The sequence below is a fragment of the Chlorocebus sabaeus genome, chromosome 27 (assembly GCF_047675955.1).
Source record: "Chlorocebus sabaeus isolate Y175 chromosome 27, mChlSab1.0.hap1, whole genome shotgun sequence".
Taxonomy (NCBI): Eukaryota; Metazoa; Chordata; class Mammalia; order Primates; family Cercopithecidae; genus Chlorocebus; species Chlorocebus sabaeus.
Window position 1 is genome coordinate 44924902 of NC_132930.1, and position 22603 is coordinate 44947504.

Genomic DNA, 22603 nt, shown 5'->3' on the forward strand with positions numbered 1-22603 from the left:
TCCACTTATTTTGATATTTATTCATCCAGCTTCCGCTTATCTACTCACTCACCTACCCACCCATTCATCCGTCCATCCATCCATCCGCCCACCCACACCCACCCATTCATCCATTCCTCTCTTTGTCCACTTCATTTCTTTGCCCACTGAGGCATCCATTCATCCATGTAGCCCTTAATTCATTGATCAGTCCATCTACCCTCTGTTCACCCTTAGCCCCTCAACCTTTATCCCCATCTCCCTGTGCTGAGTACCTACTGTGCACTGTCCTGTCTTAAGAATGCGGGATGCAAAAAAAAAAAACAACTCAGACATGACCCTTGTCTTTCAGAAGCTCACAGGTCAGTGAAGTTGAAGCAGAGGTGGATGAGAAGGTCTATACATAACAAGAGCTTTGATGGGAGGAGCAAAGTCAACACAGAGGCACTTCCCTGAGAACATGCATGTGATAAGCACTTACTGAATACCTGCTCCTCAGATAAGCACTGTATTGTGGTCTGGATAAACATTTTTCCTTTGTTTTTTTGAGACAGATTCTCACTCTGTCACCCAGGCTGGAGTGCAATGGCACAATCTTGGCTCACTGCAGCCTCTGTCTCCAGGGTTCAAGCGATTCTCCTACCTCAGCCTCCCGAGCAGCTGGGATTACAGATGCCCGCCACCATGCCTGGCTAACTTTTTATATTTTCAGTTGAGACAGGGTTTCACCATGTTGGTCAGGCTGGTCTTGAACTCCCGACCTCAGATGATCCACCCGCCTCAGCCTCGCAAAGTGCTGGGATTACAGGTGTGAGTCACTGTGCCCGGCCCTTGGGTAAATATTTGTAAAGAATGTCAACAGATAATAATAGATGCTATGAACCTCATTTACAGATGAGGAGACTGAGGGCTGGAGTCTAAGGCCACATAGCTGGTAATTGGAACCTTGTCTGTCTGATCGTGAAGCCAGAGCTGGAGCCACTTTGTCCTCCATGTCAGACGTGTAAATTTTCAGACACAGGGCTGCATCGCCACCAACTATGCTTCCTGTGTCTTGTAAAAATCTGCTTCCCCACAGAGCAGCTGAAGAGAGATGCTTCCCGGGAAAGGGCTGCACCTGATGAGTCTCTGCACTCCCTTCGGTGAGCAACGTGCCAACCTGCAGCCTCAGGTGCACGGAGGAAGTGAGTAAGATGGACGTGGCACAGGGCCCTGCATTTCCAAGGGAGGGCCCTACCAGCTCCCTCTTTGCTGGTATCAACACACTGACAGCTCTAACCTCCAAGGATCTCTTGCCCACGTCCAGGGGGCCAGCAGAAGTGTGGGGGCTGTTCCACCACCGTGCCAGGGGTGCCAGCCAAGGCTCTGCGGCCAGCAAGTGGTCTCTGCCATGCTCCTCACCAGTGGTCTCTGCCTCCAGTGCAGAATCGTTCCTGAGATTGCAAGAGCCTGAGGCAAGTCTGGGACTCTGGCAGTCAGGAGCCAGGACCAGGGGGCACCCCAGCAGGTGCTCTCTCTGGCAAGGGAAGGAGCTGATAGCAACTGGGGAAGGTGCTTGGGGTTTCATCCCTTAGGCCAGAGGGAGACGTCCTCTCCAGAGAGACGTCCTCTCCACTCCTGGGACTTTGAATAGCTCTGCAGGAGGTTTTGAGGATTTGTCCTCTCCTGTGTCTTCCAGACTCAGCCTCCAAGGAGTAGACCCATCAACAGGATTTTTTTCTGTTCTTCTCAGAATTATCTCTATCTCTACAATTCACATTGAATCGGAATGACATTGAGAGGGAGAGAGAGGCAGAGGGAGGGAGAGAATGTGAGGGTGTGTATGTGAGTGAGTGAGTGTGTGGGCGGGGCCAAGAGCATGGGCGCTGGAAACTAGAAAACTTGCTTAGCCTCTCACCTGTCTGACCGCCACAAATCCACTAGAATCGCAGCTCCACATGATCGGGGCAATGCAGGGTCACCCATGTGTCCCCAGCACTGGGACACAGCCTAGCACATAGTGAGGTGGATGCTTGAAAAACATCCCTTGGACAAACTAATGAAAAAGTCACTTAAATCCCTCCACGCTGGGGTTTCTCCTCGCTTGAGTCAGAATAAGAACCTCTGCTCCCCGGTTGATGTCAGGATGGAAAAAGACTCCAGAGGATGAGGAAAGTGGGCCTGGAGTCTCGGCCCCAGCCAATGCCTTTGCCTCCCTCCCTCTCTCCTTCCAGCCTCCCTCTTTTCCACTTTTATTTATTTCTTTTCTTTTTTTTTTTTTTTTTTTTTGAGACGGAGTCTTGCTCTGTCACTCAGGCTGGAGTGCAGTGGCTGGATCTCAGCTCACTGCAAGCTCCGCCTCCAGGGTTCACGCCATTCTCCTGCCTCAGCCTCCCGAGTAGCTGGGACTACAGGCGCCCGCCACCTCTCCCGGCTAGTTTTTTGTATTTTTTAGTAGAGACGGGGTTTCACCGTGTTAGCCAGGATGGTCTCGATCTCCTGACCTCATGATCCGCCCGTCTCGGCCTCCCAAAGTGCTGGGATTACAGGCTTGAGCCACCGCGCCCGGCCTCCACTTTTATTTCTTTCTTTTCTTTTCTTTTTTTCAGATGGAGTCTCCTGTCACCCAGACTAGAGTGCAATGGCACTATCTCAGCTCACTGCAACCTCCGCCTCCCAGGTTCAAGCAATTCTCGTACTTCAGACTCCCAAGTAGCTGGGATTACAGGTGCCCACCACCACGCCCAGCTAATTTTGGTATTTTTAGTAAAGATGGGGTTTTCCCATGTTGACCAGGCTGGTCTCGAATGCCTGACCTCAGGTGATCCATTCACCTCGGCCTCCCAAAGTGCTGAGATTACAGGCATGAGCCACCGTGCCTGGCCCGTCTTCCACCTTTCTAGGATGGCCTCTCTGCGTTCTCTGCACCGCAGAAGGAGAGGTTAGCGTGTCTTTTGTACCACACAGACAGTTCCTTCTGAGCCCTGGCATGCATCAGCCGTGAGGAACCCTCTAGGGAGAGGCTGAGTTCCTACTCCCCGGCTCCCCTAGGGAGCCTCAGCAGGGGCTTCCCAGTGCAATCCTCTCTCTGGACACAGCCTGACTTTCCTCCCCATCCTGCCGGTCCCCAAACCAAAATGAGACTCCACCATTTTGGGTCAAAAAGGACCCAAAACCAAAATGAAACTCAATCCCACTAGAATCTGGAATCCCAGACAGACACCACAAGGAGTGATTAATTCCTGCTTTAAACCAGGGCACAAAGACACGGGGAACAACGCATGCCCCGTGGGGTCACTTCCATGGTCGGCTTTGGGTGGGCAGGAGTGACAGCCCCCACCTGCCGGGCAAGTGGCAGGAGGTGTGTGTTGAGGGATGAGTGGAGAGCTGCACTGCCATCTGGTGGCTCACGTTTGCTTAGCAATGAAACAGCAAATCTGGTGAACTATGAGGACTGTCCCTGCATCTGGACAGTCGAACTTACTGGGAAATGTTGGGGAGCCATCATTTTTCCCTCATGAATTCATTTTATTTTATTTTTTATTTTTATTTTTGAATTGTTCATCTTTTATGCATATTTTCCTAAATTTTATATAGCAAATAGATAAAACCACCACTACACTTCCTCAATTTTATAAGTTCAAATCAGATATGAGACTATTGTAAAGCTACTATTCTTATCTGTTATAAGAGGTGATTTCTTTTCTTTTTTTTTTTTTTTGAGACGGAGTCTCACTCTGTTGCCCAGGCTGGAGTGCAGTTGTGCGATCTCAGCTCACTGCAACTTCTGCTTCCTGGGTTCAAGCAATTCTCCTGCCTCAGCCTCCCAAGTAGCTGGGATTACAGGCATGTACCACCATGCCAGGCTAATTTTTGTATTTTTAGTAGAGATGGGGTTTTGCCCTGTTGACCAGGCTGGTCTCAAACTCCTGACCTCAGGTGATCCACCTGCCTTGGCCTCCCAAAGTGCTGGGATTACAGGCGTCAGCCACTGCACCTGGTCACTCATGAATTCATTTTAAACTGCACACAGCTTCCCTCCCGTGAGGGGATCGATCAACAGAAGGTCCCTGCCCGGTGCCAAGTGTCGTGTGTCATCTCCCTGAAACTTCCTCAAAGTCCCACGGGCTATATGGCTTTGAGTCCCATTTTCCGGGGGAGACAGGCTCTGAGAAAGGAAGCTCCCCACGATGTAGCTGGAAGCTGGGGGCTGTGGTTTGCACTGGGTCTGCCTCCTGGGAGGGTTGCAGGTCCCAGGATGAAATCACTTATTGTCAGACCAGACAAGCTAGAGCCAGGAAGCCATGAGGCAGGACATCTCCTGCCTGCATGCTGGAGATCAAGACTGTCTCAAGGACTTTCCACAATAACCTCACCAGAAATCCCCTCTCAAGGACGGCAGCAGCTGAGATAAGGTGCTCTCCAAAGAATGCCTGCCCAGCGACGGGGTCTCCACCAACGGACGGACCCCAGCTCCGGCCTCGAGCCTCTGCAGCCGATGAACTCTGTTTCTAGACAGCTTATCTGAAAGGTTTTTGCTAAGAAGAGCCTCTCAAGTAACCGGCCTGTAATCCCAGCACTTTGTGAGGCAGAGGCAGGCGGATTGCCTGAGCTCAGGAGCTGGTTACTTGGGAGGCTGAGACAGGAGAATGGCTTGAACCCAGGAGGCAGAGGTTGCAGTGAGCAGAGATTGTGCCACTGCACTCCAGCCTGGGTGACAGAGCGAGACTCCCTCTGAAAAACATTAATAAAAATTTTTAAAAAGGGAAGGAGGAACACAAGACAGGCAAGAATAGAGCACCTCGCTGGACAGTCAGGAATGGACATGAAGCAGGGCTAGTTGTGTGAGGGCCCGGGAGGAGGCAGCGCAGGGGACCTCCCAACCACCAGTGTGTCATCTGCTCAAGGGCTGAACTTTCAGGAAGTTTAACAGGTCACACTGTCACACTGGGCTTTTGGGTTTTTTTTTTTTTTGTATTTTAATAGAGATGGGGCTTCACCATGTTGCCCAGGCTGGTCTCCAGCTCCTGAGCTCAGGCAATCCGCCTGCCTCTGCCTCACAAAGTGCTGGGATTACAGGCGTGAGCCACCACGCCTGGCTTATAGCAAAATTTTGGAATAAAAGAGTTTTGGTCATTGCTCAGGGTTTAATGAAAGAGGAATTAATTTGCCTTTGGATAGGAGAATCATGCATAGCCCGATTTTTAAAAATGCACAAAGATGGCCAGGTGCAGTGGCTCACCCCTGTAATCCCAGCACTTTGGGAGGCTGAGGTGGGTGGATCACAAGGTCAAGAGATTGAGACCTTCCTGGCCAACATGGTGAAGCCCATCTCTACTAAATATACACACACACACACACACAAAATAGCTGGGCATGGTGGCGGGCGCCTGTAGTCCCAGGTACTCAGGAAGCTGAGGCAGGAGAATCACTTGAACCCGGGAGGCGGAGGTTGCAGTGAGCCATGATCACGCTACTGCACTCCAGCCTGGTGACAAAGCAAGACTCCATCTCAAAAAAAAAAAAAAAAAAAAAAAAAAAAGCACAAAGACATTCACTGGAGACAGTAAAATCTAATCTCCCCACTGGATGGTTCAGTTAAAGGACTGAGGTCGAAGCTCTTTGTCTTAGACCTGGGTCTGTTGGATGGCAATGAGCAATTTCATAACCTGGTTTGCTCTCTTCCCCTTTCTAAGGGGCAGACCCCCTCCTGTCCTGCACATGTTAATCACACATTTTAAGGCACCAATCTGAGACAAAGTGGGGGGTTAATAAAAGGTCAAGGTAGTCAATCCTAATCTTGTGACCCCACCAGCTCAGAACACACAGCCCTCCAGGCAGGCTGTTCAGGCCTGGTGCCATGATGGAAAGCCAGTCACTTACTGTGGCTGCTCCTTCTTTCGGCCAGGCCTTAGTTTTCCCACTTGTAACCCAAGGGAGCTGGTCTGGACAATTTCTAAGGGCCCTAGAGTCTATGCAGCCCATCCGCTCCTATCCCTCTCGGAAGTTTGTGCTCTACGCTTTTCTGGTGGAAAGGTAACGGTAGGAGTCATCATTTCTGGAAACTCTAGAGATTTCATTACTTTTTTCCTTCTTGGAAAGAGGAAAAAATGCACAAAGTATAAGGACCTATGGCCACGATGGAAAAAATATTTTAAAAGTTTGTACAACCTGATCACTGATTTGTCGGCAAGTCACAGGAAACACGCTTTCTATAAGATTCCGTCTAAAAGTGTCCATCCAGTTGTCAATGTGGGATGTGGCTGTTTGCTTTAGGTACATCTGGACAAGAATGTTTAATATGGAAATGCCTTTTCCCATCGCCAGTGACTTGATAAGTTCCCATCGTGTGCACAGCACTTTACAGTTTAGAATGCACTTCCACATTCAGTATCCCATGAAGTTCCCACAGTCAGCCTGTGGAAAGGGCGGGGTGTGGGGGATGGGTCCTGTTTTGCAGATGAGTAAACCGAGGCTCAGGATGGTGAAGCAACCTGCTGTCAATCACCGAGAAATTCCAGGAGGAAAGAGAGGGGAGACCACGTGGCCCTGATTCCTGATCCATGGCCCAAGCAAGCTGCTCCCTGCACACCTCCCAGGCAGGTTCACGTGGAGCAGAGCCGGGCATCAGCCCCTATTTGCTTATGCAAGAAATCTCTGTAACTGAAGGCAAGGTCACCCATCCCATCATCAGAAATTCTCAAAACACAAGACTAAAGTCTCCCTAAGGAATAAACGAGTGATTCACGTTTGTTCTGTATTCCAAAGATCAGGCCTGGATCAGATTGTGGTTCGAGAAGCCTCTGTCTCTCACCATTTTGGCTAACGTCACTCTGGCTGCATAATTGAAGGCGCCACCACCAGGCTCTTAGCTACAAACCCCCATCCCAAGCCCTGGCTGATGCGCATTAGCCTCGGCGTCACAACACACAGAAGTGTCCTTACTCAGACATACCCTTCATCGTAATTGATAAGAAGAGGACTCTCAGGAGGCTGCTAGTGAATTTGCATTTAATAGTCAGACTGCTAAGGGCCTTGGTGGTGCCTTCACTGCATTTATCAGAACACAACAAAAGGATGCATTCAGAAGCAGATGGGTATTGACAAGCATGCGGGGCAAACCACAGCAGCGGGAGGAATCCAACCGTACCATGCTGTCTGTAGATAGGGGGTTTCCTATAGATGTTATCTTTTACGCCAGTGTCTGGGGAAGAAGAAAGAAAAAAAAAAAAAAAAGGAGAGAACAGGAGGGTAAGCAGCAAGTTGTGATGGTTTCTGTTCTACAGCTTTTTGTAAGCAACAAGCACTCACCCAGATTTAGAACCACCAGGCAGGAACTGGCACCCAGCAAGCGACAGACACCCAGGCCCCAGATCAAGCCCCCCCCGGATTCCAGATGCCACCCCCATCTGCAGGGGATGGGGCAGCAGCCAGGAAGCCTGTGGCCCCCCGGGAAGTGCAGCCAGCTCAGACAGCCCTTTTCCTTCACCCCATTCCCAGGAGGACAGGCGTATCTCCCTGCCGTTTGTGGGACTTTGGAAGAAACTCAAACGCACATCGGTTTGGGGTTGTGAAAACCCGTCTGATGGTTTTAAAGAATCTCAGCATCTGGGGAGCAGTGGAGGAGCCTGGAGTATTGTCTGGCACCTGCTGAATCAAGGCAAGCTGATAGTTTGGGTGTGGCCAGACGCTGGGTGTGAGGAGCCCAGCCGGTGTGTCCCGGAGCCTACCTGGGACGTGGAAGTGGCGAGGCGCCTGCTGGTAGGTGGAGGGGGGCGGCTTGCTGTCAGAGAGCACGGAGAGGCTGGGGGTGCTCCGGCCACTTTCACTGCCTCCAGACGGAAGGGCAAAGGCAGCAGATAGAGGGGGAAACGGGAAAGCAAAGTAGAATATTTCAAGCATGAAAAGCTTATTCGCAGCGAGCCCCATCTCTCCTGTCCGGTGGAGCAGCCCAGAGCCCCTGCCCAGGGGAGGGAGTGTGGGCCTCATCCACATTCCCAGACTGTGTCCAAGGACTTGCTAATCCAACCCTGAGTTGAACTCTCTCCAGGGTTCCAAGGCAGAGGAGCGACGCTGCTGCGGGCACACGGCTGGGCGGTGAACTAAGAACACCTTAGGGGGCTCACTCCATCGGCACCCCTGCGTCCTGGCTGGTGTTTGAATCCAGCCAACCGCAAATTTGCCAAAACGAAGGCCCCTCTTCCTAATTATCCTGGTATATAAACATGCTGTTTTCCTTGAGAATCTACAAATTAGCCATTCAGAATAGGATTAAAGCACTAAAATGATCAAAATTATCCTTAAAAGCCATTGAGTAAAATTTTTCCAGCCGCAGAAAAAAAGAATAGTATCCATCCATTACCACATTCTTTTTTTTTTTTTTTTTTTTGGGGACAAGGTCTCACTGTGTCACCCAGGCTGGAGTGCAGTGGCATGATCATGGCTCTGCAGGGTGCAGGTTCCACCTCCTGGGCTCAAGCCATCCTCCCACCTTGGCCTCCCAAGTCGCTGGGACCACAGGTGTGCGCCGCCGTGCCTGGCTAATTGTTTAAATTTTGTAAAGATGGGGTTTTGCCATGTTGCCCAGGCTGGTCTTGAACTCCTGGGCTTAAGCAATCTGCCCACCTCTACCTTCCAAGGTGCTGGGATTACAAGCATGAGCCACCGTGCCCTGGCCACATTCTTAAATACAACTCGTTTTTGGCAGATTAAATGGAAAGCATCCTCTGACCTTGCTTCAATTGCTGAGATCACCTGGAACTATAATTCTGTTTTGTGAACAAGGTTGGATTATCAAGTCATGCATCTAGAGGGCTGAGGTGACCTGGGTAATGCCCCTCCCCCCACACCCGTTTGGGGAATGAGTTGACAGACAGATGCAGGGTACTGAACGCTTGTGATGAGAAGGTGTATGCTCGCTGCAGAAGACACTCCAAGGCCCCGTTCCTCCCGCCTGCCAGCCCCAGGAAACCCCCTCAGCACTAGGCAACCGGCTGCAAGGGGAAAGGCGCTCTTGACCTGAGAACGTTCCCTCAAGCTGCACAGCCTTTCAGAGCAGCAGGACCCTGCGGTGACACAGAAATGAAACAGAAACGAAACTTCTGCAGTGGGTGAGTGGTGTACTGGGCCTGGAGGTGGACTGGCCAGGAACCCCGCAGTGGACTCATGAGGAAGGCTCGACAGACGCTGACCCACAGGGGGCTCTTGCCTGGTGGTGGGCTGTGTGCAGCGGGAGGTCACCTAGGAGCAGGGTGGCCCCAGCTAGGCTGATGCCATAGAAGGGACTGCAGACTCTAACTCTGAGCATTTTCTCATGCCTGGGCATGGGTGCTGATTTTGCCTGTCAATGCTGATGGAGCATCAGATAACTGCTCTTCCCTTAGCGACCTCCCTCCAGAACAGCATGGAAACTTCTAGAGCCTCAGTTGGCTCTACAGGTGTCCTTGCTGGCCGTGGCACCCTTGCTGGTCGGGTCATGCTCGTCAGGTTTCTCCACGGTGGACTCCTGCACCTCCCAGTGGCAGCAGGGGCCTCACAGCAGGGAGACTGGACTCAACGTGCCAGGAAAGGACACCGCGGGTCCCTCCTACCGACTACGGCTGTGCTAGACCCATCCCCAGCAGCAGCAAAACAGGGTGGGTTTTAAAAACTGCACCCCTACGAACTCTGAACAGAGGAACCTGGCTCGCTTCTGGCACCGTCTCCAAGCTGCATGTGCTCTTGGCACAGTCCGTGGACCTGGGAGGCCTGGAAGGGCTTGTTTCTTCCCATCTGGAATCATGGCTCCTGATCTGTCTCGGCCCCCACTCAGTGGGCTGAGGATCTAACACATCACAGGGTACCTGTCCCTCCCCAGTTCCCAGCCACAGGGCAGCATCCCCTGAAGTTTCACACCAGAGTCTATGGACACATGTGCATGTCTATTTGAGGAGGGTCTGGAGACTCATCAGCTTTCATCAGATGTTTGGAGGGGCCTGAGGCTGCAGGGAACCTGGGGACACAGCCATGGTGGCCCACCTCACTTCTGCCCCCCGGGGCCCTCTAACACCAGCCTGAGTCCTGCCACCTTGGTCCCTCCCTCCCAGCAACCCACCCCTCAATGAGTGTCCTCTCCAGGGCTTCCCACCTGTCCAGACCCTTCCTGGGTCCAGGTTCAGGCTCTGCCTCCTCTGCTCAGCCTTCTGGAAGGACTCGGTCTACGAGGACCTCTCCCTCCTCTGCACTCATGCCTGCCTGCTCCCTGTGAGGCTTCATTGGAACAAAATGCATTGCCAGCTTCCACCTGGAGCCCTGTGCTGCCAGGCTCACATCCTAGGGGGCTTCTGATATGCTCCAGAGGGGGTGTGTCAGCATCCTTTAACCTGGGATGGTCCCTGTTAGCAGAGGAGCAGCCTCAGCCCTTTTGAAAAGTCTTCCTTCAGCGGGGCGCAGTGGCTCAAGCCTGTAATCCCAGCACTTTGGGAGGCCGAGATGGGCGGATCACGAGGTCAGGAGATCGAGACCATCCTGGCTAACACGGTGAAACCCCGTCTCTACTAAAACAATACAAAAAAAAAAATTGCCGGGCGAGGTGGCGGGCGCCTGTAGTCCCAGCTACTCGGGAGGCTGAGGCAGGAGAATGGCGTAAACCCAGGAGGTGGAGCTTGCAGTGAGCAGAGATCCAGCCACCGCACTCCAGCCTGGGTGACAGAGGGAGACTCCATCTCAAAAAAAAAAAAAAAAAAAAAGGAAAGTCTTCCTTCTCCTCCTCTTCCTCCTCCACTTTTTCCTTTCTCCTCCTCCTCTTCCTCCTCGTCCTCCTCTTCCTTCTCTACTTTTTCCTCTTCCTCCTCCTCCTCTCCTCTTCCATCTTTTTTTAAATTTCAGTAAATGTTTCATTTGGAACAGCTTCAGGTAGTCCAGGGGTCTCCCGTCCCCTCTCCCAGCACTAGGGCATGCCCAAAGATTGGTGCCACCTGCATGCCACATAGGATTCGGGTTTCCCTGGGTGTCACCTGATGTTCTTCTGCTCCAGGATCCCACCCAGGAAACATGATGTTTTGCTGGCACGTCTCCCGAGGCTCTTCTCGGTTGCGACCTTTTGCAGACATTCCTTGTGTTTGAGGACTCTGGCAGTTTTGAGGAGGGCTGCGGAGGGATTTTGCCTGATGTTTTGTCATGGAGATACTGGGCTTACGGGGTTGGGAAGGAAGCCCACGAGGTGAAGTGTCCTCACCACGTCCTATCAAGGGCACCTGCTGTCAGCAGAGTGGATCACTGACCGTGGCTGCCTTGCTGACCGGGTCACGCTCGTCAGGATTCTCCAGGGTGGACTTGCTCCTTCTCTCCCCTCCCACATGGCGCTCTCGGGAAGGAGCCACTCTGTGCAGCCCACGCTTGTCCACACGTCAGGAGTGGGAGTTACAACCCCCTCCTGGTGGACAAGGCATCTGCTCACGTTATTTGGAATTCCTGTGTGGGAGATCTCGCTTTCTCTCCATTTATTTGTTTACTCAACATTTATGTAGATTCGTGTGGACTGACTGCTCTTGCCATTATACTGTAGTTTACAATCCAATGCCACATCCTTCATCTTGGTGCTCCCAGTGGCCCAGCGTGTCCCTGGTGCTGGCTCAGCTGGTTCCTGTGGAGCCTCCTCCAGGTGATGCCGCAGAGAGGCCAGCTGGCGGCCACGGGCAGGCCGGGTAGGATGACGCCCATGCATAGCCACATCCTGGGTCCTCAACCACAATCACCCTGAGGACGATGCTTCAGGGATGAGGCCCTTTTGCAGCTGAGGGAATGGCCGCTCAGCACGATGAAGAGGCGCTGCCAGGGTCCAGGCAGTGGAGGGTGCCGGACAGACCTGAGGCTCCATCCCAGGGCCCCTCCCTCCTTCCTTCTCAGGCCAGGGGTTCAGAGTGGGCCCACCGCTCAGCGCATGGAGGCTGCCTGGCCAGCAGCCTCAGCAGCACCAACTCCCCTCCCAGCCTGCACCTGCCTGTCCCTGCTGCCAGCTCCTCCGCAGGGGACCCGCCAGGGACTGAAATTCACACAAAAGTGCCCACGGCTGTGGCCAGCACCTCTCCAGAAGCTGGGTCTTGGTGGGAAGGTGTGCTGGGGGTGGGGCCCTGCCAGCATTCGGTGGGGGTGGGGCCAGGCCTTGCCTCGGGGAGCCGCTCCCCTACAGTGCTGTCCTGAGGGAAGTGTCCACTGGGAGGGGCCAGCGATGCCAGAGGAGCCCGTGGAGCAAACAGGAAGGGCTTTCCCAGAGGGCAGGCGATGCTGCCTGGTGTCCAGCTGAGCCCCGGGGGCTGCCACCAGGAGGTCCTAGGCTGGGACACACTGGAGCCCATGGCTGCAGAGGAGGACAGGCGCCTTCGTGTGGCCTCCGAGGTTGACCCAGGACCTGAGGGTGAACACACTTGTGAACGGAGCCCCGGGTAGAAGCCTGACCTTGGGCTCTGCCGGAAGGAGCTTTGAGGGCCACTCTGGGTTTTGGCCAGTGGTTTTTTTCTGAGCCTCAGTTCCCTCAGGAGTACGTTCTGGAAAGAGGGTGGGTGTTCCCAAGGTCACAGACAGCCAGGGGAGTTGAGTAGGGGCAGAGCATGGGGGTGCCAGGCTCCCCGACACCGGACACCAGACGGGAGGTCAGGCGGCTTTGTGTGATTTTTCTTTTTTCTTTTTTTTTTTTGAGATGTACTCTCACTCTGTTGCCCAGGCTGGAGTGCAGTGGCTCAGTCTCAGCTCACTGCAACCTCCGCCTCCTGGGTTCAAGCAATCCTCCTGCCTCAGACTCCCTAATAGCTGGGACTACAGGTGTGCCACCATGCCTGGCTATTTTTTTTTTTTTTTTTAATTTCTAGTAGAGATGTGGTTTCACCATGTTCGCCAGGCTGGTCTCGAACTCCTGACCTCAGGTGATCCACCCACCTTGGCCTTCCAAAGTGCTGGGATTACAGGTGTGAGCCACCACGCCCGGCCTCGTGTGATTTCTGAATGAAGGGCACTGGCAGGCAATGTGGCCAGGGGAACCAGGGCAGAGATGGGCATCAAAGAGGCAAAAACCTGGCCCCACCCAGGGGAGGTCTCAAAGGGATGGTGCCTCTGGGCCCCAGGAGATGCCCTTGGAGAGGCTGTGGCATAGACGGCTTTGGAGCCGCATTGTGGTGGCGGGGTGGGTAGGTGGGCAGCTCCAAACTCTTTTCTGCTACAAGGCGTGGAAGGAAGGGGAGGGGCTGCCAGTCCTTGGCTTCTCTCCTTGGCTGTCTGGGGAGCTGAGGGGGGGGCTGCTCCCCAGGGGACCTGTCCTGGGCCTTCCTCACCCTGAACTGTAAGAATTAGACAGTGGACGCTCAGGATGGGGCAGAGGCGGGGAGGGTCACCAGGGCCGGCTCTGGCTCTAGGCCCCACAGAGGCTGCTCACACACACGGGCTGCCTGGGAAGCGGGGTGAGCCTGCCCTCGGCTCTGACCATGCCCCTCTCAGGGACCCGTAGCTGGGACAGCCACACCAGAGGGAGGGCTGAAGGTAGGAGGAGAGCCAGGTGTCCAGGGCCTCCTGGCACAGAGCAACAGGAGCAGTGGTATCTCCTGGGGGGACCTGCTGTGACTCACCCAAATGGTTGGATTCACTCTGGGTTTTGGGAGTTCCCCCTGCCACACGACTGCCGGGGACCACACACAACAAAGGCCCTGCTGGCCATGCTCCTGCTCTGGGGAGGTGCCCTTTCTGGCTTTGCTTCTTTTGTTTGTTTGTTGTTGTCTGAGACAGGGTCTTGCTCTGTTGCCCAGGCTGGATGCAGTGGCACGATCATAGCTCACTGCGGCTTCACACTCCTGGCCTGAAGCAATCCTCCTGCCTCAGCCTCCCAAGGAGTTGGGATTACAGGCATGCACTACCGTGCCCGGCTTTTTTTTTTTTTTTTTTTTTCAGACAAGGGGTCTCACTAGGTTTCCCAGGCTGGTCTTAAACTCCTGGCCTCAAGTGATTCTCCTGCTTTGGCGTCTCAAAGCAGTGGGATTACAAGTATGAGCCATTGCACCCAGCTGAGGACTTTGCTTCTTCTCAAAGGAGTCAGATCATCCCAAAGCTGTAGGGACAGGTCCCCAGAAAAATGAGGACGGCCATGTCCATCAATGGCCAGGAACTCTCTTCTCAGTAGGCCATGGGGCCTGCCCAGAGCAATGATGATGAGGTACACAGAGAGGTGTGCAGGTCCAAATGAACCCCGTTTGGTGACCATCCAATGATGGAGAGTCCAGCTGCCTGCCCCACCTTCTCACTCCCTGTGGCCTGGGAGGTTTTTCCAGAGACATTCCCCCTCAGCAGCTGCTCAGGATGGGGAATTATTGTATCGCTTGGGGAATTGGTGAGAACATCGCCGCTGCCTCCTCTAATGCTCTGAGTCTTTCTGTGGTGCGCTGGTCAGCTGGGGCTGTGTAACAAAATACCACAGCCTGCGTGGCTTAAACAACAGGCATATTTCCCCTCACAGCGCTGCAGGCTGGACATCTCTGAGCCAGATCTGGCAGGGTGTGGCTTCTCCTGAGACTGTTTTTCCTGGCTTGCAGACAGCACTGTGTCAGCAGTGGCCTTTTATTTCAGTGTGCGTGTCTGCAGTGGCCTTTTATCTGAGTGTGCCTGTCTGCAGTGGTCTTTTATCTGAGTGTGCGTGTCTGCAGTGGTCTTTTATCTGAGCGTGCGTGTCTGGAGTGGCCTTTTATCTGAGTGTGCGTGTCTGCAGTGGTCTTTTATCTGAGTGTGCGTGTCTGGAGTGGCCTTTTATCTGAGTGTGCGTGTCTGGAGTGGCCTTTTATCTGAGTGTGCGTGTCTGCAGTGGTCTTTTATCTGAGTGTGCGTGTCTGGAGTGGCCTTTTATCTGAGTGTGCGTGTCTGCAGTGGCCTTTTATCTGAGTGTGCGTGTCTGGAGTGGCCTTTTATCTGAGTGTGCGTGTCTGCAGTGGTCTTTTATCTGAGTGTGCGTGTCTGCAGTGGCCTTTTATCTGAGTGTGTGCAGAGAGGGAGCGAGGTCTGGCGTCTCTTCTCATAAAGACATCAGTTCTGTGGGATCTGGGCCACCCCGAGGATCTCATTGAACTGATTACTTCTTTAAAGGGCCCCTCTACAGATATAGTCACGTCAGGGATTAGGGATCCACCCTACGAGTGTGGGGGATGCATTTTTTAGTCCACAGCATACAGGAAAACATGAGCGTGGCCGTTTTCCTGCGGGCCCTGCATGTGGGTGCCCGTGCAGGGATGTAGGTGGCTCATCCACTCCTGGAAGAGCTGAGAGTTGGAGCCACACTGGGTGTGAACCTTGCCCTGGGCCCCAGGAGCCTGAGGCTATGGAAGAGTCAGGGCCCTCTGCACAGCGCAGCTTCCGTTCCTGAACACAAACCCTGTGAGCACCTGTGCCCCTGGCTGACACATGAAATCAAAGGTGGTGACTTGGGTGAGGGTTCTGAAGACAAAGCCTGTGGGTGGGTGTGAGGGAACCCTGGTCCCCTCTTCCTGTAGCTTTCCAAGCCCTCTCTCTTCTGTTCCTTTATGTAACAAGGTACCTAGGTTTTCCTTCCAGGAACATTTGCACATGGACACACAGAGCCAGACGCACAAGACACACACAGTGAGGGGCACAGGGCATGAAACAGGGGCTCTGGTGAAGCCATGCGGCAGACATGGACAGCGAGCACATAGACGCCAGGCGTGGACACCCGTGAGCACCCACAGCCCACAGCACTGCGCGCCTTACCTCGGAAGTAGGGGATGTAATGATGTCTGAACACGGATGTAGGGCTTGGGTGTTGGGACAGGGAGAGGCAGCTACTGGTACCCACACTCACAGTACCAGCTATGGGGTAACAGAGAGCAAGTCAGAGTCAACCTGGGCTGGCTGGTGCAAAGCCACACATATTCCTCATCCCCACCCTGCTAGGAACACTGTTGCTTCCTTTCTCGAGGAATGCACACCTTTTTGCACCTGAAGGGGGTCACCAAACACGTTTTAGACCACTCTCCTCCAGGTACGGAGCGAGGAAACCGGACCTCAGAGGACCAGGCAGAGGCCCAGGCTGCTGCATAGGAGCCTTGGGCCAGGGTTCCCCGGGGGTGTTGGGTCCCCAGCCAGGCCTGTCGCTTAGCACTGGGGGTCTCCTGGGGATCAAGGACTCAGCTGGAGAGCAGTTCAGGCAGTGATCTGCCACCAGATATCCTCACCAGACTTGCCCGGCAAGATGCAAGCTTGGCTCTCGGGTTAGCCCGGGCCAAGTGCAGTCAACAAGCCCAGGCTGTCCTTGTGCTATGGCAGTCGAGCCAGCAAAGGGCCCTTAGGACGAGGAGCTCAATAAAGTTGACTGCCTTTAACTCACCTGCTCGCTCACTCACTCATTTCTTCACTCATTCATTCACTCAGTCATTCATTCACTCACTCCCTTGCTTGCTCACTTACTCATTCAATCACTCATTCACTCACTCACTCATTCCCTTATTTGCTCACTCACTCATTCAATCACTTATTTACCCACTAACTCATTCACTCATTCATTTATTCACTCATCAATTCACTCATTCATTCACTTGCTCACTCACTCATTCCATCACTCATTCACTCACTCACTCATTCCCTTATTTGCTCACTCAATCACTCATTCACTCACTGACTCATTCACTTGTTCACTCATTCATTCATTCACTTGCTCACTTATTCATTCACTCACTAATTCACTCATTCATGCACTCATTCACTCACTCACCACTCACTCATGCACGCACTCCTTTACCCACTTTCTCAACATTTATTGAGCAGAATGTACCAGGCGCATTGCAAGGAGTCAATGGAAATAACTTTGCAAATGAATGAGTTTTGATTTTTCCACAAAGGCTGCAAAAATAAGAGCCATAGTCCATGGATGTATAAATGGAGCCATGCAGCAGCTGGCCAGGAAGGAAGCAGCTTGGAAAAATCCCTCAAAAGGCAGTGTCTGTGTGGAGCGTCCCTGTCGTGGCTTTGACACGCTCAGGGGGTTGAGGAGTTTCACAGCTACAGGGATTGATAACACAGCTGGGCGCCAGGCAGGGGATGAGGTGATACATGTGGAGAGGACCTGCCTCGGGGCTCCCTCCTGACTGGCGGGGCCTCTCACCCATTCTCCCATGAGGACAGCTGTCACTGGGTGACCAACCTAGCCACAGGTGAAATGCTAATGGGCTTAATTTTTCCCATTAGCATTTGTTTTCCCAGCTCAAGTCTTCTGAGACCCACACGAGTTTGCAGCCGGCCGACGTCTGCTCTCCTAACACATGTGCTGTCTTATCGTCCTGACACCTCTTGCCACCAAATCATTAGCTGGAATCGAAGCGCTCAGTGTGTGCTCCCCAGGATGTGTGCTCCACAGAAGGCTCCACTAACCCGCAGGGCAGCCTCTGCAGCTCACCTCACCCCAAGGTACGAGGAGGTCCTTTTCTTTATGCCACTAAATGAACAGGTTCTCAGCCACCCACCTGCTGACAATCCCACCCATTTCCATCATGTTTCCAGTTGCATAAGAAAAAGGCCACTTATAAAAGAAAAAACAAAAAAAACAAAACAAAACAAGGAGAAGGACAGCATCCTGGGGGCTCAGAGGAACCAGGGGGCCAAGTACCTGGGCGGCTGTAGTGCTGTGGTGACCGTGAAGTCGGGGTGTAGCGCCCGAGGCTGACTGACCCAGTGGAGCTTGGGCTGGAGGTCCGGCACTGCTTGTAGGACCGGTCATCCTGATCCCCCTGGGAGGGAAGATGCAGCTTGTGAACATCCAAGCTGGGAGCACTGCCCACCCCTTGTCCACCCATTTCCCCACACCATTTGGTGTTTGCCCTCCTGACCCAGTGGATGACTCAATATGGCCCCATGTGGGAATCACCTGCACCTGTCAGGGCAGGTTTGAAGAGCCAAGTGGGGCTGGTGTGGTGCAGACACAGTCCCCGCTGTGCCTGCTGGATCCTTGCCACAGGGTGTGGTACAGGGACCCACTGGCGAGGATCCCCCAACTTCCCCTGCTGCAGGTCGGGGCTCCAGCTTCATCCTCCAGATCTCCTCCTGCCTGACCCTTGCCAGCGCCCAGCTCTTAGAACACAGTGTGAGAACCACAGAGACTCCCCCAGTCCTGATGGGGGCTTCTCACGTGTGAACTGGGGGCTCTAATGGCCCTGGAGGCACATTTGGAGGTAGAAAGGTACTCCACCCCAGGCCAGGAAGCCCAATTGAGTCAAACCCACAAGCAATGACATGGCAGACTTCATACAAGAAGGAGCAGCTATTTGCAGCAGGCAGAGTGGGAGGCAGGTGGCATGGGGTGGTGTGGCACCATGGCACGGGGGAGAGCAGGCTGCCCGGCCCGCCACAGCTTGGCATGCTGGCCTGGGTCATTACATGGCCCAGCCCAGTGTCCTGCTGCAGGGTGGATGCTGCTGTTTTGCCCTCAAGGCCAGCATTGAGATGAGCAAAGGAATTCCTGGTCTGGGCCCATGGCTCCCCTGGCCTGTTGGAGCATGTCTCCCACCCCAAGGTGTGCTGTCCCTAACACCTGCCTAGTGCGCCACCTCCATGTGCTCAGGCCAGCCCTCATGCTAGGTTCCTACCTGGACTTCGCCCTGCACCCTTTGGTGACTGTCTAACCCCAGCCAGGGGCATACTCTCTCGGGGCGGCTAGTGCCCTGTCTCTCTACCCCTCTGTCCTCTGCACAGCCCTGTCCACCTTACAGGTGTCCTGGCTCCTTGTTCAGCCTGGACTCAGGGCTTGCCAGCTCCATGCAGGTTCAGCAGCTAGGCGCAAGTGGCCCATGTGTGTTTGACCGTCGCATCCCTGGATCCAAGGGTTTGATGCCCAGCTGCTGCTGGCCGTGTTCTTCCAGCAGAACAGCACCACCAAGGCCCACACTTGCCCTGTTCCTCTACCGTCCCCCAGCGCTGTGTCTATGGGGACAGGTTAAGGAGTCAAGCAGAGAAGCCAGGCAGGGGCTCTGCAGAAGATTCCGGTTCTCCAAAGTTGTCAGGAGCCAGGGAGGAACTCAGTCTCAGACCACTCCTAAGGGTTGGATTGGGAATCCTGGCTCTGGGCAGGGAAGGCAGGAAGCAGGCAAGTCCCGATGAGGGTGGCCGAGGTCCTGTGACCACAGTGACCACCTCTGGATCAGAAGCCTGCAGGCTGTGCATGGCTGTGCAGCCTCCCACTGAGCAAGTGTGCGTGCTTTTGTGCCCTACTCTGGGGTACAGCCCGAGACAGGGACCTCTGCAGGGAGACCAGGCTCTTCCCAGGAGTGCGCTCTGTGTCAGGCAGACCCTTCACCTCATCTGGAAGGGGAGCTGACATCCCTCCCTCAGGGGTGCCCTGTGCAGGTAAATGAGGAGATGAAACGATGCCTGGCCCCAGGCCTGGGGCATCAAAAGTCACCAGTACATAGGAATGACTGCCCTAGGGATATAGCACCCAGGTACCACGGCCGTCACAGCTCCCGCGGGGCAGGCTGTCTGGAGCAGGAGGCTGGAGAGCCCAGTGGGTGAGCACAGGCCCTGCACAGGCTCTGCACAGGCTCTGAGTCACCCGCTGGGCTGAAATCCTCCCGCGCCTCATAGTGCGTGACCCTGGAAAGGTTATGTGACTTCCCTGTGCCTCAGTTTCTCTGCGGTAAACTGGGGAAAATCACAGAACTTGACTCTGGGGGTCGTGGTGGGGGATGAATAAATATAATTTCTTTTTTTTGAGACGGAGTCTTGCTCTGTCACCCAGGCTGGAATGTAGTGGTGTGATCTCATCTCACTGCAACCTCTGTCTCCTGGGTTCAAGCAATTCTCCTTGCTCAGCCTCCTAAGTAGCTGGGATTACAGGCACGTGTCACCACACCTGTGTAATTTTTGTATTTTTAGTGGAGATGGGGTTTCACTGTTTTGGCCAGGCTGGCCTCGAACTCCTGACCTCAGGTGATCTGCTCACCTTGGCCTCCCAAAGTGCTGGGATTACAGGTGTGAGCCACCACGCCCAGCCTATAAAATGTTTACAATGGCACCAAGCACAGGGGAAGAGCTCAGGGCACGGCTGCTGCCTGGGCTCTCTGTTCCTGGCTACCATGACATGTTTCTGCTGCGGCCACCTGTGCGGTCGCACAGACTGCAGTCTGATTGGCAGCTGTCTATGTCACTGATTAATTTTGAGAAACAGAAAAAAAAAAGAAAAAAAAAGCTAGACCACTAACAGTAAAAGCGCTTTTGTAGAGAGACATGTCCAGTGTTTCTCCATGAGGACTGGGTGCTTCCCATACACCCCACGTGGAGGGGCAGGAGGCAGAAAGCGCTCCCAGGCTCAGCCAGGCTCCTGAATTTTCCCCTAAAGGAAGCCACAGCCCAGACCACGATCTGCTTAGGGGAGACCCGCATCCCAGGCGGCCACATCGGCAGGGCTGGCAGACACACGGGGGAGGCATGCAGGTGCGGTGTGATCATAAAAATAACCAGCAGCCAGGAGGATGCCCCACGTCACAAGGGCCGTGGCCCGGGGCCCCATGGTGAAGAGCCACCAAGGAGGCCCTTCCTGGGGGTCCAGCTGGGCGGTTATGTTTATAACCTGGGCGGCAGCGCCACGGCAAGCAGGGGCAGGCGAGAGGGTGGTGGTTACCTCGGTCGGCGTTGGCGAGAGCAACTGAGGGGACTGTGGACACAACACACAAAGTGGCCGTTAGTGCTGGCGCCAGGCAGAGAGGGAGATAGCAGTTCCGTGACTGGCAGGCAGCACAGGCGCAAACACCCACACAGCCCTGATCCTCCAGACAGGAAAAGAACTCTACCCCAAGAGACACAAGACAGGGCTCCAGAACCTTCTCTTTGGAGAAACGTGGTTAATTCTTCCCAGAGAAAGAAGCCCCCGGGGAAACTGATTTCGTGCCAATGAGCCCAGAGCTTGTCTCCACCTGGCCACCCCCATGTCCCACTGTTCTCCACGAAGACGTATTTTCCCAAAAGGAAGACCCTGGCTCAGGGCACGGGCAGCAACATCCTGAGGGCCCATCACCTCGGTTTTCTCTGGACAAGAGAGAAAAGGTGCGCAGCAGAGAGAGGGCGATCAGGAGCCTTTGTGTTGGAGCCGGCTCTGCCGTGGGGGCCCTGGGGACCTAGACAGTAGGCTGACCTGTCTCCCCAGGCTGGCACCCCATCCACCACCACCTGCACGTATGTTCAGTGAGGGTCATGGAGGTAGGAGGGGCCCAGAAAGAGCACAGCCCTTGTGAGGTGAGCAAGCAGTGGGAAAGAGAATACCGTTCCCACGGCAGAGCAGGGAGGCACTCTGTTCACAGGAACCGTGGTTATTACACAGCAATAACTCGACAGCCTCTGGGAGGCTGCTACAGGCCCTGTGCCGCCCCGTGCCATGGGAGGTGGGAAGCTGAAGGCTATGGGTGAAATGATGGAATCGAGGGAGAACCCTCAGGCTGCTCCTGGCCATCGGCATAGAGGAAGCTCTGTATGGACACACCTGGCCCAGGCACCCGGCCCTGCCCACCTGCCGAGGCAGGCCCCATGGGGTGGCACTTTATGGCTGAGAGCAGAAGCTCACACACAGGTGCCAGGGTTTAGCAGAGCGGGGAGGCCAACCCAGGTCTCCCCAGAGGGAGAGGGTGACTCCCAAGTCACAGCCCCTCCCTTCCTGCCCCTTCTCTGCTCTCTGGGGACAGGTCCTGGGGTCAGGATCATCCATGGTTCACACATGTCCTGCCATTTGAGGGATGCAGCCCCAGAGAGGCTGAAAGAAACCTCAGTGACAACAGCTAAGGGTCCATGTCCACTTGGGCCTGGAAGCTGTGTCCTGGTCACGCCATGAGACCCCTGGGAGCAGGACAGGGAGCGATACCAGCCCACTCCCACACACGTCACCTCTGCATATGGCCCTTCATGGCCACAGAGCCCTCCTGCAGGGTCACACGCACTCAAACCAGGAAAGGGTGTGCCCGATGCCCCAAGGCTGTCAGGAGTTGGAGGAGGAGCACGAGACCAACTCCTCCTCCTCCAGCACATCCTGTGGTCTTTGCAGGGAAGAAGGGACTGGATTTGGGTCTCAACCCTATGGCCAAGTTGCGAGTCCTCACAGACTGTCTTTCAGTGCCTGGTCCAGGTGCAGACCAGATGTTGGACCATAAAGCCCACACCCAGCCTGGGCAGGGTAGATGAGTACAGGTGGGTGCAGTGGGTGAGTGCAGATAGGTGGGTGTAGGTGGTGGTAGGTGGGTGGTAGGTGGTGGTAGGAGGGTGCAGGTGGGTGGGTGGTGAGTGGTAGGTGGGTGTAGGTGGGTGTAGGTGTGTGGTAGGTGGTGGTAGGTGTGTGGTAGGTGGGTGGTAGGTGTGTGGTAGGTGGTGGTAGGTGTGTGGTGGTGGGTGGTAGGTGGTGGCAGGTGGTGGTAGGTGGCTGGTAGGTGGGTGTAGATGTGTGGTAGGTGGGTGGCAGGTGGTGGTAGGTGGGTGGTAGGTGGGTGGTAGGTGGTGGTAGGTGGGTGGTAGGTGGGTGTAGGTGGTGGTAGGTGGGTGGTAGGTGGGTGGTAGGAGGGTGCAGGTGGGTGGGTGGTGAGTGGTAGGTGGGTGTAGGTGGGTGTAGGTGTGTGGTAGGTGGTGGTAGGTGTGTGGTAGGTGGGTGGTAGGT

General features: G+C 54.4%; 1 protein-coding gene across 16 annotated transcripts in view; it reads right to left on the reverse strand.

The window, feature by feature from the left end:
• Positions 1 to 22603, reverse strand: part of ABLIM2 (actin binding LIM protein family member 2) — a 195310-nt gene that overhangs the window by 47790 nt on the left and 124917 nt on the right. For 6 of the 16 annotated variants that reach the window (XR_012091644.1, XM_073012534.1, XM_037983103.2 and 3 more), the window contains exons 11-15: positions 20591 to 20623; positions 17585 to 17705; positions 15694 to 15792; positions 7689 to 7790; positions 7109 to 7162 (exon numbers count right to left, since the gene is read on the reverse strand). Coding sequence is in view for 15 of the 16 variants with exons in the window: in XM_073012534.1 (XP_072868635.1) it covers positions 7109 to 7162; positions 7689 to 7790; positions 15694 to 15792; positions 17585 to 17705; positions 20591 to 20623 (409 nt within the window). In the remaining variant the exon portion in view is untranslated. The remainder of the gene's footprint in view (positions 1 to 7108; positions 7163 to 7688; positions 7791 to 15693; positions 15793 to 17584; positions 17706 to 20590; positions 20624 to 22603) is intronic. The other 10 variants (XM_073012542.1, XM_073012541.1, XM_073012539.1 and 7 more) reach the window with 4 other exon arrangements.